This window comes from Pseudorca crassidens, chromosome 9 (assembly GCF_039906515.1).
Source record: "Pseudorca crassidens isolate mPseCra1 chromosome 9, mPseCra1.hap1, whole genome shotgun sequence".
NCBI lineage: Eukaryota > Metazoa > Chordata > Mammalia > Artiodactyla > Delphinidae > Pseudorca > Pseudorca crassidens.
In genome coordinates this window covers 94,689,784-94,705,181 of record NC_090304.1, presented here as the reverse complement: position 1 = coordinate 94,705,181, position 15,398 = coordinate 94,689,784, and the positions used below count along the sequence as shown (strand labels likewise).

Here is a 15,398-nt window from a genome sequence, read left to right as displayed (position 1 = left end):
GAAGATTAGGGAAGTGAAAATTAAAACTACAATGAAATGTCACTTCACACCCATTAGCATGGCTATTATCAAAACAGCAGAAAATATGGGTATTCCCTGGCGGTCCAGCAGTTAGGACTCTCACTGCTAAGGGCCCGGGTTCGTTCGCTGGTTGGGGAACTAAAATCTCACATGCTGCAGGGCGTGGCCAAAAAAAAAAAAGCAGAAAATAACAAGCGCTGGCAAGGATGTAGAGAAACTGGAACCCTGGTGCACTACTGGCGGGAATGGAAAATGGTGTAGCCATAGTGAACACAGCATGACAGTTCCTCAAAAAATTAAAAATAGAATCACCATTTGAACCAGAAATTCCACCTCTGGAGGCATACCCAAAAGAATTGAAAGCAGGGATTCGAACAGACATTTGTACACCAATGGTCACAGCACCACTATTCACATAGCCAGACGGAAAGAGAAATTCTCAGGTGCCAGAAACAAAAAGAAAACATGAAACCTGAATAATAAGTGCATGAACTGACAGGTCAAAACTGGTATCTGACCTGGATATAGGCCTGTGGAACTTGGGTTTTAATGCCAGTTTAGAACAAAATGTGGCCTTAGGCCTTCGTGAATTTAGGAACTGGAAATGAGACCCTAGGTGTATCTGGGGCCCTTCGGGCTGTTCCCTCCATGAATAAAAGGACCTAGGTCATGGAAGCAGCAAGGAAACATGTCAGGTTCTAGGTGGGGAAAATAAAATTTAATGAAAAACTGAAACCCCAAGACACATGTAGATATATAGTCCGAAATGTGGTAAGGGAACCCCAAGTCAGAAAATTAACGGACAAATTTAGTCCTAAACCACTGAAAACTCCTTGGCAGAAACCATTGTAAAGCCACTCAACAACCTAGGAATGAGACACTCACAGAAAATAACCTCTGCAGAAGATGAATTCACAAAATGCACAATAACTAATTACAGAGGAGACGTGAGGAAACATTTCGCCACGAGGGCAAATCAGTAATACAATGAAAAGAAGAACTGAGAGAGTAGAACAATCAAAAGAAGGCTAAAAATAACAATATTTAAAACTATTGTAGGGATAAAGGAGTAGAATCCATAATGAAAGAACAGAACTCTAAAAAAACCTAGACATATTGAAAAGAACATAAGAGAGCTTGAAGGAACTGGTAGTCATTAGATTCAAAATGAAAAACCACCAGATCTGATGCAGAAGAAGAAACAAATAGTGAATTGGGAAATAAATATGCTAAAGGAAATTATAAAGTGATTTTTCAAATATGAAACAGAAGTTAAGAGACATGGAGGATCAAATAACAAGATCCAATATACTTCCAGTAAGAGGTGTAGAAAAGGAAGTGATAATGGTTGAGAATTTTCCAAAACTGAAGAGATATATGAGTCCTCAGAGTAAGGAAGCACTCCAATTCCTATACACAGTAAATAACAATGAACCCACACCTAGACACACTTGTGAAATTACAGAACACCAGAGATTAAAAACAAAATAATAAAAACAACCAGAGGGGGGAAAAGTTGGTTACCTACAAAGGAACAACTAATGAAACCAAAAAACATGTCTTACGAGCAAACCCAGAGGTCAGAAGATAATGGTATACAGTATTGTCAAACAGCTGTTGACAAATCTGTACTCAACTAAACCACTATTCAAGTGTGAGACCAGGGACTTCCCTGGTAGCACAGTGGTAAAGAATCCGCCTGCCAATGCAGGCGACACGGGTTGGAGTCCTGGTCCGAAAGATCCCACATGCCTCGGGGCAACTAATCCCGTGCATCACAACTACTGAGCCTGCACTCTAGAGCCCGCGTGCCACAACTACTGAAGCCTGTGCGCCTAGAGCCCGTGCTCCGCAACAAGAGACGCCACCGCAATGAGAAGCCCGCGCACCGCAACGAAGACCCAAGGCAGACAAAAATAAATAAATAAATTTAAAATTTTTAAAAAAGTGTGAGACCAGGGATTTCCCTGAACTCAGAGCTTTCACTGCTGGGGCACAGGTTCAATTCCTGGTGGGGAAACTAAGATCCCACAAGCCACACAGTGCAGCCAAAAAAAAAAAAAAACAAAGAGTGAGACCAGACAACAATTACTCAGGACACAGGAAGATAAACACATTTAGCATGCTTGATATAAAGGACATTTAAGAACCCTGTATCCAAAAACAGAAACAGACTCACAGACTCAGAAAACAAATTTATGGTTACCAAAGGGGAAAGGGATGAGGTAAGGAAAAATCAGGAGTTTGGGATTAGCAGATACAAACTACTATATATGAAAAACAAGGTCCTACTGTATAGCACAGGGAACTATATTCAACATCCTGTAATAAACTATAATGGAAAAGATTATGAAAAAGAATATATTTTTTAACATCTTTATTGGACTATAATTGCTTTACAATGCTGTGTTAGTTTCTGCTGTATAACAAAGTGAATCAGCTGTATGTATACATATATCCCCATATCCCCTCCCTCTTGCACCTCCCTCCCACCCTCCCTATCCCACCCCTCTAGGTGGTCACAAAGCACCAGGCTGATCTCCCTGCGCTATGCAGCTGCTTCCCACTAGCTATCTATTTTACATTTGGTAGTGTACATATGTCAATGCTACTCTCTCACTTCGTCTCAGCTTACCCTTCCCCCTCCCCATGCCCTCAAGTCCATTCTCTAAGTCTGCGTCTTTATTCCTGTCCTGCCCTAGGTTCATCATATATTCTTATACATGTGTGTGTGTGTGTGTGTGTGTGTGTGTGTATGTGTGTGTATATATATATATATATATATATAAAACTGAATCACTCTGCTGCACACCAGAAACTAACAAAAAATTGTAATACATCAACTATACTTTAATAAAAAAAAGAACCTTGGGGACTTCCCCGGTGGCGCAGTGGATAAGACTCCGCGGTCCCAATTTAGGAGGCCTGGGTTCGATCCCTGGTCAGGGAACTAGATCCCACGTGCATGCCGCAACTAAGAGTTCGCATGCCACAACTAAGAGTTCGCATGCCACAACTAAGGAGCCTGCCTGCTGCAACTAAGCAGCCCACGGGCTGCAACTAATACCCGATGCACCAAATTAATTAATTAATTTTTTAAAAAAAAGAACGCTGTATCCAAAAATGAGAGACTACATTCTTATCAAGCACACATAGAACATTTACATAAACAGGATCACTTACTGAACAAAAAGAACTCTCAACATGTAACAAAGAATAGATATAATGAACAAATAAAATTGGAAATCAGTAATTTAAAAAATACCCAACTCTATCCATCTCATTGCATTCAAGCTATCATTTTGGAGCAAAGGTACTTAACAAAATTTTTAAAAAATCAAATCCAATAATATATAATCATTACCAAGCAGAGTTTATCCCAGGAATGTAAGGTCGGTCTAACATTTGAAAACCAATCAATATAATTGACCATATTAACAGACCAATAAAGAAAAATCATATGATTCTATCAATAGATACAGAAAAAATATTTGATAAAATCCAACATCCATTTTGGATTTAAACTCTCAGCAAGCTAGGAATACAAGGGAACTTCCTCATCCTGACAAATGGCATTTAGAAAACCCTACAGCTAACATCACCTAACATCATACTTAACGGTGAAAGACTGAATGCTTCCCCTTAAGGTCAGGAACAAGGCCAAAATGTCCATTGTCACCACTTCTATTCAATTGTACTGGAGGTTCCAGTCAGTGCAGTAAGGCAAGAAATAGAAATATAAGGTATCCAGGTTAGAAAGGACATGTCCCAGAAGACATACCATCTATGTAGAAAATCCTATAGAATCTACAAAAAAGCTACTAGAACTGACATAAGTAAGTTTAGCAAGGTTGCAGGCTACAAGGTCAGTATACAAAAACCAATTTTATTTTTATATGAAGGCAATCAACAATTGGAAATTGACATTTCAAAAAAAACCATAATGGAAAAGAATATGAAAAGAATGTATATGTATTTATAACTGAATCACACTGCTGTACAGCAGAAATTAACACAACATTGTAAATCAACTATACTTCAATAACATAAAAATAAATAAATAAAAGATAGCATTTACAGAAGCATCAAAAGAAGAGAGATAAATGTGACAAAATATGAGCAAGATGTGTACACTAAAAACTATAAAAGATGGGCTTCCCTGGTGGCGCAGTGGTTGAGTCCGTCTGCCGATGCAGGGGACACGGGTTCGTGCCCTGGTCCGGGAAGATCCCACATGCAGCGGAGCGGCTGGGCCCCTGTGCCGTGGCCATTGAGCCTGTGTGTCCGGAGCCTGTGCTCCGCAACGGGAGAGGCCACAACAGTGAGAGGCCCGCATACCGCAACGGGAGGAGGAATTCCTAAAGAATCAGTCTTTGAAGCCTAGTGGGATTTGATTGTAGGACTTCGACAAGACTGGGGGAAACAGAGACTCCACTCTTGGAAGGCACACACAAAGTAGTGTGCACATCGGGACCCAGGGGAAAGAACAGTGACCCCAGGGGAGACTGAACCAGACCTACCTGCTAGTGTTGGAGGGTCTCCTGCAGAGGCGGGGGGGGGGGGGGGTGGGGGGGGCACGGGGCACTGTGGCTCATCATGGGGACAAGGACACTGGCAGCAGAAGTTCTGGGAAGTACTCCTTGGCGTGAGCCCTCCCAGAGTCTGTCATTAGCCCCACCAAAGAGCCCAGGTAGGCTCCAGTGTTGGGTTGCCTCAGGCAAAACAACCAACAGGGAGGGAACCCAGCCCCACCCATCAACAGTAAAGTGGATTAAAGTTTTACTGAGCTCTGCCCACCAGAGCAACAGTCAGCTCTACCCACCAGCAGTCCCTCCCATCAAGCCTCTTAGATAGCCTCATCCACCAGAGGGCAGAAGCAAGAAGAACTACATTCCTGCAGCCTGTGGAACAAAAACCACATTCACAGAAAGACAGACAAGATGAAAAGGCAGAGGGCTATGTACCAGATGAAGGAACAAGATAAAACCCCAGAAAAACAACTAAATGAAGTGGAGATAGGCAACCTTCCAGAAAAAGAATTCAGAATAATGATAGTGAAAATGATCCAGGACCTCGGAAAAACAATGGAGGCAAAGATCGAGAAGATGCAAGAAATGTTTAACAAAGACCTAGAAGAACTAAAGAACAAACAAACAGAGATGAACAATACAATAACTAAAATAAACTAGAAGGAATCAATAGCAGAATAACTGAGGCAGAAGGACGGATAAGTCACCTAGAAGACAGAATGGTGGAATTCACTGCTGCAGAACAGAATAAAGAAAAAAGAATGAAAAGAAATGAAGACAGCCTAAGAGACCTCTGGGACAACATTAAATGCAACAACATTCACATTATAGGGGTCCCAGAAGGAGAAGAGAGAGAGAAAGGACCACAGGAAATATTTGAAGAGATTATAGTCGAAAACTTCCTTAACATGGGAAAGGAAATAGCTACCCAAGTCCAGGAAGTGCAGCAAGTCCCAGGCAGGATAAATCCAAGGAGAAACACGCCAAGACACATAGTAATCAAACTGACAAAAATTAAAGAAAAACTATTGAAAGCAACAAGGGAAAAATGACAAATAACATACAAGGGAACTCCCATGAGGTTACCAGCTGATTTCTCAGCAGAAACTCCACAAGCCAGCAGGAAGTGGCATGATATACTTAAAGTGATGAAAGGGAAGAAACTACAACCAAGATTACTCTACCCAGGAGGGATCTCATTCAGATTCGATGGAGAAACCAAAAGCTTTACAGACAAGCAAAGGCTAAGAGAATTCAGCACCACCAACCAGCTCTACAACAAATGCTAAAGAAACTTCTCTAAGTGGGAAACACAAGAGAAGAAAAGGATCTACAAAAACAAACCCAAAACAATTAAGAATATGGTGATAGGAACATACATATCGATAATTACCTTAAACGTGAATGGATTAAATGCTCCAACCAAAAGACACAGGCTTGCTGAATGGATACAAAAACAAGATCCATATATATGCTGTCTACAAGAGACCCACTTCAGACCTAGGGACACATACAGACTGAAAGTGAGGGGATGGAAAAAGATATTCCATGCAAATGGAAATCAAAAGAAAGCTGGAGTAGCTATACTCATATCAGATAAAATAGACTTTAAAATAAAGAATGTTACAAGAGACAAGGAAGGACACTACATAATGATCAAGTGATCAATCCAAGAAGAAGATATAACAATTATAAATATATATGCACCCAACATAGGAGCACCTCAATACCTAAGGCAACTGCTAAAAGCTAAAAAAGAGGAAATCGACAGTAACACAATAACAGTGGGGGACTTTAATACCTCACTTACACCAATGGACAGATCATCCAAAATGAAAATAAAAAAGGAAACAGAAGCTTTAAATGACACCATAGACTAGATAGATTTAATTGATATTTATAGGACATTCCATCCAAAAACAGCAGATTACACTTTCTTCTCAAGTGTGCACGGAACATTCTCCAGGATAGATCACAACTTGGGTCACAAATCAGGCCACAGTAAATTTAAGAAAATTGAAATCACATCAAGCATCTTTTCTGATCACAATGTTATGAGATTAGAAATGAATTACAGGGGAAAAAAACGTAAAAAACACAAACACATGGAGGCTAAACAATACGTTACTAAATAACCAAGAGATCACTGAAGAAATCAAAAAGGAAATCAGAAAATACCTAGAGACAAATGACAATGAAAACACGACGATCCAAAACCTATGGGATGCAGCAAAAGCAGTTCTAAGAGGGAAGTTTAGAGCTATACAAGCCTACCTCAAGAAACAAGAAAAATCTCAAGTAAACAATCTAACTTTACACCTAAAGGAACTAGAGAAAGAAGAACAAACAAAACCCAAAGTTAGCAGAAGGAAAGAAAACATCAAGATCAGAGCAGAAATAAATGAAATAGAAACAAAGAAAACAATAGCAAAGATCAATAAAACTAAAAGCTGGTTCTTTGAGAAGATAAACAAAATTGACAAACCATTAGCCAGACTGATCAAGAAAAAGAGGGAGAGGACTCAAATCAATAAAATTAGAAATGAAAAAGGAGAAGTAATAACTGACACTGCAGAAGTACAAAAGATCATGAGAGATTACTACAAGCAACTCTATGCCAATAAAATGGACAACCTGGAAGAAATGGACAAATTCTTAGAAAGGTATAACCTTCCAAGACTGAACCAGGAAGAAATAGAAATTATGAACAGACCAATCACAAGTAATGAAATTGAAACGGCGACTGAAAATCTTCCAACAAACAAAAGCCCAGGACCAGATGGCTTCACAGGTTAATTCTATCAAACATTCAGAGAAGAACCTAACATCCATCCTTCTCAAACTCTTCCAAAAATTGCAGAGGAAGGAACACTCCCAAACTCATTCTATGAGGCCACCATCATCCTGATACCAAAACCAGACAAAGATACTACAGAAAAAGAAAGTTACAGACCAATATCACTGATGAATATAGATGCAAAAATCCTCAACAAACTACTAGCAAACAGAATCCAACAACACATTAAAAGGATCATACACCATGATCAAGTGGGATTTATCCCAGGGATGCAAGGATTCTTCAATATACGCAAATCAATCAATGTGATACACCATATTAACAAATTGAAGAAGAAAAACCATATGATCATCTCAATAGATGCAGAAAAAGCTTTTGACAAAATTCAACACCCATTTATGATAAAAAAAAACTCTCCAGAAAGTGGGCATAGAGGGAACCTACCTCAACATAATAAAGGCCATATATGACAAACCCACAGCAAACATTCTCAATGGTGAAAAACTGAAACCATTTCCTCTAAGATGAAGAATAAGACAAGGATATCCACTCTCACCACTATTATTCAACATAGTTTTGGAAGTCCCAGCCACTACAATCAGAGAAGAAAAAGAAATAAAAGGAATACAGACTGGAAAAGAAGAAGTAAAACTGTCAGTGTTTGCAGAAGACATGATACTATACATAGAGAATCCTAAAAGTGCCACCAGAAAACTCTAGAGCTAATCAATGAATTTGGTAAAGTTGCAAGATACAAAATTAAGGCACAGAAACCTCTTGCATTCCTATACACTAATGAAAAATCTGAAAAATAAATTATGGAAACACTCCCATTTACCATTGCAACAGAAAGAATAAAATACCTAGGAATAAACCTACCTAGGGAAACAAAAGACCTGTATGCAGAAAACTATAAGACACTGATGAAAGAAATTAAAGATGATACAAGCAGATGGAGAGATATACCATGTTCTTGGATTGGAAGAATCAATATTGTGAAAATGACTCTACTACCCAAAGCAATCTACAGATTCAATGCAATCCCTATCAAATTACCAATGGCATTTTTTAAGGAACTAGAACAAATCATCTCAAAATTTGTATGGAGACACAAAAGACTCCGAATAGCTAAAGCAGTCTTGAGGGAAAAAACGGAGCTGGAGGAATCAGACTCCCTGACTTCAGACTATACTACAAAGCTACAGTAAGCAAGACAATGTGGTACTGGCACAAAAACAGAAACACAGATCAATGGAACAGGATAGAAAGCCCAGAGATAAACCCATGCACCTATGGTCAACTAATCTCTGACAAAGGAGGCAAAGATATACAATGGAGAAAAGACAGTCTCTTCAATAAGCGGTGCTGAGAAAACTGGACAGCTACATGTAAAAGAATGAAATTAGAACACTCCCTAACACCATACAGAAAAATAAACTCAAAATGGATTTGAGACCTAAATGTACGACCGGACACTATAAAACTCTTAGAGGAAAGCATAGGAAAAACACTCTGACATAAATCACAGCAAGATCTTTTTTGATCCACTTCCTAGAGTAATGGAAATAAAAACAAAAATAAACAAATGGGATCTAATGAAACTCTAAAGCTTTTGCACAGCAAAGGAAACCATAAACAAGATGAAGAGACAACCCTCAGAATGGGAGAAAATATTCGCAAACAAATCAACGGACAAAGGATCAATCTCCAAAATATATAAACAGCTCATGCAGCTCAATATTAAAGAAACAAACAACCCAATCCAAAAATGGGCAGAAGACCTAAATAGACATTTCTCCAAAGGAGACATACAGATGGCCAAGAAGCACATGAAAAGCTGCTCAACATCACTAATTATTAGAGAAATGCAAATCAAAACTACAATGAGGTATCACCTCACACCAGTTAGAATGGGTGTCAGGAGAAAAATCTACAAACAACAAGTGCTGGAGAGGGTGTGGAGAAAAGGGAACCCTCCTGCACTGCTGGTGGGAATGTAAATTGATACAGCTACTATGGAGAACAGTATGGAGGTTCCTTAAAAAACTAAAAATAGAATTACCATATGACCCAGCAATCCCACTACTGGGCATATACCCAGAGAAAACCATAATTCAAAAAGACACATGCACCCCAATGTTCATTGCAGCACTGTTTACAATAGCCAGGTCATGGAAGCAACCTAAATGCCCATCGACAGACGAATGGATAAAGAAGTTGTGGTACATATATACAATGGAATATTACTCAGCCATAAAAAGGAACGAAATTGAGTCATTCATCAAGATGTGGATGGATCCAGAGACTGTCATACAGAGTGAAGTAAGTCAGAAAGAGAAAAACAAATATCGTATATTAACGCATGTATGTGGAACCTAGAAAAATGGTACAGATGAACCAGTTTGCAGGGCAGAAGTTGAGACACAGATGTAGAGAACAAACATATGGACACCAAGGGGGGAAAACCACGGTGGGGTGGGGATGGTAGTGTGATGAATTGGGCAATTGGGATTGACACGTATACACTGATGTGTATAAAACTGATGACTAATAAGAACCAGCAGTATAAAAAAACAAACAAAAAAACAACTAAAACTAAACTTTCTTTGGGTTATCTGTATGGAAATACGTTAATATAAATGTTTCAGACATTACATGAAATTTCTAAAAATCTTATATGTTCTGGTATAATGTTATAAGTCATAATTCTAGTTATTACTTTAAAATGTATATCTCAGAAGTAACTAAATTTCCTTGTCAATTGCATTATTATGAACTTTCGTCAAATCTTTAAACGTGGTCATTTTTAAGTCTTTTGTCATTTACAGACAGTTCTGGGTGTACTCTGATGCTTTCGCAACAATGTTCCTATAAAAGGGTTTCATCTTCAAGGAATTCATGGAAAAGACTCTGACAAGTACAGGTTTCTGGTAAGTGACTATACTGCTGAACTGAATGAGTAAGCATTTTCAGAACTCTAATGGAAAACTGATGAATTCATAAAAGTGCTAACAAAAGATCAAGATGAAAAAAAAATTAATTACATGGGACTGAGTGAACTGATGAGGATGATTATAATTTTTGTGACTTTCTGTTTGAATAAAAAAACAAAATCCCACAAGGACTCAGAGGCAAAAAATATACAAATCAATTTTCACTGCAAAGTAAAGGAGCTGTTACAGTGGAGGATTCCTGGACTGAATGTCAATATTATGACATAGTATGAGTGTGTTTCGTGTTTGGTAATTGCAATCATTGTTGCTTTTGTTGTGGTCATCCATGTACAATGCTTGGTGTCAGTTTATTTATCTCTTGTAAAAATAAAATACAGTGTGTGTGTGTGAGTTGTGGGGGGAAAAAAAAACGAGACACAGAATATCTTCATGACTTTGGAATAGGCAAACATTTCTTAAACAGGACACAAAGCATTAATCATATTTGAAAAGTCGAGAAACTGGACATCATTAAAACTTAAATTATGTTATTCAAAAAATACCAATTAAAAGTATAAAGACAAAAAAAAGAAGTAGGAAAAAAAAAGGAAAGCGTATTTTAAAAACTTGGCCTATGAAAAACCTTAAAATCTCTTACGCAGATATTAGTAAAAAGTTTAAGCCATCTGAGCAATTCACCTTAACTAATACCATTCACCAGAAACACAATTTGTATCCAACTGTTCTTTAACTAGTGAGTTTTGCATTATCATTCCTGTCTCATGGCTAAAATTTAGAAGCAAAGCTGTAAGATCTCTGTTTGTATCTGCCTGTATTTTTATATATGTCTATGTATGTATGTAATAAATTTGTGATTTTTTTCTACCTGCAAAAAAAAAAAAAAGACAGTACAGTATTGGTGTAAAGGTAGACAAACATATTAAAGGAAGAGAAGAGAGAATCCAGACTTCGAAGGAATTCCCCAACTAACAGCAATTACTCATGGGACTGGGAGTAAGGATGAAAGAAGACACATATACATAACTTTCAATGACTTACTTTAAAAAGTGAGAAATAGTTCATGCTCTCCTTACCGGATGAGGTAGTGTTAACTACCACCAGCAGGTACCTGAGGGCCGCTGGCATGACCCTGGCCCACAGCTGGGCCACAGACGATGACAGTTCCTTCCTTCCATCACCCTTTTTCCTTTTTACATCACTGCAGCCATTTATTTATTATGTGCACATTAAGGTATTATTCTGATTACATTTCTCATGTGGTTTTTAATTAGAAAATGTATCCAAAAGCAGAACAGCACAGATATATACAGATTTAAAAAACATAAAGAAAAAAGAATAAAGAGATTAATGATAAGGCAAATGTGGCTATCAGGGTGGATGTTGGAAACCAAACAGAAACCACTATCCTACAAACTTTTCCTATAAACACAACCGGGAGTCCTCAGCACCTGCAATACTGGGTGCAGTGCTGATGGCTTTAGTAGAAGAAAGATGTCATGACCTGGAGAAGGTCCAAGGAAAGGCAGCTAAAAAGATTCAGAGAACAGGGAGCCCGGCATGCGAGGAGAAGCTGGAAGGATTAGGACCCTGCGGCGGGGATAAGTAAAGCTACGACTGCAGTCATTTTGAGGTATGGCCAACGCATTAAGTGGTTCAGGGAAGAACAGGATAATTATAACTTGTACACAAAATTGCACAATCCCAGCAGAAAAGACGACCCCCCCACCCCAAGATATCTGGGGGCTAGTTTGGGAGAAACAAGAAATCCCACGCTACGGTAGGAAGTAAACTCGGGGCACCGACCATAAGAAGGCCACCTGGAGAGAGCTCCGTGCAGGTGGTAAGGACAGAGCAGTGCCCCCAGGAGTGGGAGTCCTGGCATGGGGAGGATCGGGGGGAAGGCGGTGGCCGCCCCACCTCGGCCAGTCTGTTTCCTCACCATCAACCTCTGATCCCCTGAGATAAGCTGAGCGAGGGTCTGCTCTCACAGTTCAGAGTGCCAACTGAAACTGGAAATAGGAACCCATTCGTGCACAAGTCACACAAATTCAGGGCTGGGCTGTCAAAGGAGACGGAAGCCGCTGCCAGTCTGTGTAGCCTCACTCAAACCTCTCCAGCACCAGCGTCCACTCTGGACACACTGAGGAGGCCCCAGTATTGTCACTCTCCATCTCAGTCTGCAAAGGATAACAATGACACCTCCTCCGTGTGTCCAAAACGGATGCTGACGCAGGGCGGCAGCTTAGAGCCTGGGACCCTGGGTATCCCTGCTGAGCCCCTCCAGGGACCATCACGGCGGCCTGGGCTCAGGCCCAAAGCATCAGGCGGCCCAGCAGAGGGACGGCCCATTGCAGGACAGGCTTCGAAAGGTGGCCGGTTAAAGCTGATCTCCAGTGTCAGCCCCCCTCCGCCTCAAAGGCCAAGCCAGAAGGCGGCGCCCGTGCTGACTCACCATGGTTTCCACTCCCCAGGCAGTGGGGCCACAATGCCCTCCCGTGCCAGCCACATCAGCTCTGGTTCTTCTATGGGATCAATACCAATCTCTTTGGCAAATTCAAGAATTTCTGCAAGGAGGGGTAGGAGGGTGGGAAGGTAAGAGAGGTGGGGGTGGGAGGAGGGTGGATACAAAGAAGGAAGAATCAGTCAGTCTTGGGAGATAATAAGAGAGCTATATATTGGTCTCTGCCCCCATTCCTATTAACGTTTGGTCTTTGGTCCCAGTTCCTGACACAGAGTTCCTAAAGCCCTTGGAATTTCCTGAGTGACAGGAGAGTCTTCTGTCTCAATGAGGCGACTCTGGGTGGGCTCCTGGATGGGGCCTGGCCACCAGAAAGACCAAGCCATGATTAGAAGCTTGGAACTTTCAGCCTCTCCCCTCATTCTCTGGAGAGGGGCTGGAAAATGAGTTAATAAGCGATCATACGTGCACGACGAAGCCTCCATAAAAATCCCTAAACTCTGGGGTTCAGAGAGCTTCCGGCACTTCCGCGTGCAAGGAGGGTGGCACATCCCAGCTCCACTGGGACAGAAGTTCCTGCACTTGGGACCCTCTCGGACCTCACCCTATGTATCTCTTCACCTGGCTGTTCACCTCTACCCTTTACCATATCCTTTATGGGTCATCTCAGTGGAGGACTTTGGAAGATGACATACCTGGGGACTAGGAAAGGCAAAAAGGACCGGCCAAAATTTGGTTAGCCAAGGACTAACGTGTTCATTAATTTCACACGTATTGTTTGAGTGCCTCCTATGTGCCAGTCACCATGTGCCATGACTAGGAGAGAAATGCCCTCTGTCCTTATGGAGCTTACATGCTGGTAGAAGAAACAGCCAGTAATGACATCAACAGATAAATATGCAAGGAATTAAGGCTTCTGATAAATGTAATGAAGGAAGTGAGTGAGGTATGAGACAGAGTTTGTCAAGGTGGAGGGGCAGTCTTTTACAAAGGGTGGTCAGAAAACCTCTCAGAATGGGACACTTAACTAAATCCTGGAGGAAACAAAGGAGCCAGCTACGCAGAGCACTGAGGAAAGAGGACTCAGGCAGAAGAGCAGGTTCAAAGGGCCTGTGACATGTGGCAGCCTGGCCTGTCTGGGGACCATCAGAAAGACCATGTGCCTAGCAGAGGGAGGGAGAGAGAGGCACTGGGTGAGCCTGGCTGGGTGGCAGGGCCGAGTCATGCACAGCCCTGCACATCCCACTAAGGGCGTTATGCTGAGCATAATGGAAGATTATACGGAAGATTATGAAAAGCAGAGCCCCGATATGATCTGCTTTACACTATAAGATCACTCTGGTGCTAAGTGGAGCACAGACTGGAGAAGGGCAAGAGTAGAAGCAGGAGGCTGATTAGGAAGCTGCTGCAAGTCCAGGAAGAGAAACTGGGGGCTCGAGCTTAGGACGTCTACACATGACTGAGCAGAAGAGAGTTTTTTATAAATAGCCTTAGAAAAAGTTAGACCCCGTTTATAATAGCAAACCAAAAAGAATAAAATCTTTAAGAAATAAACTGAGCAAGAAATGTGCAAAACCAAAATGAAGAAAATTTTTAAGTCACCCCTGAAGAACAGAAAAAAGACACAAACGGAAAGGAATAGATGTTCTTTGATAGGAACCTCCAGGTTGACCTGGATGCATAACTTAACTGCATAGAGATGTCAATCCTCCCCAGGCTCATTCATAAATTAAACACAATTTTCTCTAAAATACCAACAGTTCCCCAATACACAGCCCTTCCCAGAAAAAGACAGGGTGTTTCTAAAGTTCATGGGGAGATAAAGCAGATAAGGTAACCAAGAAAACTTTGAAAAAAGAAGAGGAATGAGGGTATTTCAGCCTTACTAGATACTAGAATTTATTACTGAGCCTCAGTAGTTAAGAGCACAGTTCCGGCGTTTGAACAGACAGCCCCATGGAACAGAAGAAAAAGTAAACCCCAAAACACACAGGCGGCACTCAACCAGTGGGTGAAAGATGAGCTATGCCACGAACAGTGTGGGGACAAACCTGAGGACAACATGAGAGCAGGGAAGCTTTTCTAACTATGATACAAAATTCAGGGGCCATATGAGAACAGACTGATAAATTTAACACAGAGATTAAAAATTTCTACACGGCAAACAAACAAAAATTCTATGTTATAACAAATCCTATCCTATCCTAATGTGGGATCCACGGACTCCTACAGATGCAAGAGTTCTTCCCCAAAACTGGCTTGCAAACCACCTGAACTATAAGCAAAATTTGTGTGTCCAGGTCCGCAACTCATGAGAAATTCAAAGAAATCTTCACTGCCCCAAAATAGCATGGTGCTTCAAAGTGTAGGCCCTGGAGCTAGAATACCTAGGTGTGGATCCTAGCTGTCCCGATTAGTAAACTGTGTGACTACAGGGAAGTTACTTAACCTTCCTGTGCCTTGGTTTCCTCATCTGTAAAATGGGGATAATAATAGTATCTAACTCACAGAGTTGCTGTGAGGGTTGAAAAGGAAACACATGAAAAGTTCTTAGTAGAGAGACTGGCACACAGTAGCACTCAATAAATTTTGTTATTATTGTTATTAATAATGTTATTATTTTTTTTAAAAAAAACACG

The 15,398-nt window shown here is 40.6% G+C and overlaps 1 protein-coding gene across 17 annotated transcripts in view; it reads right to left on the bottom strand.

Annotated features, from left to right (window-relative positions):
• The window catches only part of CEP164 (centrosomal protein 164), a 70,712-nt gene that overhangs the window by 47,642 nt on the left and 7,672 nt on the right, over positions 1-15,398 (bottom strand). For 15 of the 17 annotated variants that reach the window (XM_067751134.1, XM_067751139.1, XM_067751138.1 and 12 more), the window contains one exon: positions 12,754-12,865. The exons of the other annotated variants lie outside the window; for them this stretch is intronic. In XM_067751134.1, coding sequence (XP_067607235.1) covers positions 12,754-12,865 — 112 coding nt within the window. The remainder of the gene's footprint in view (positions 1-12,753; positions 12,866-15,398) is intronic. 17 annotated transcript variants of the gene reach the window in all.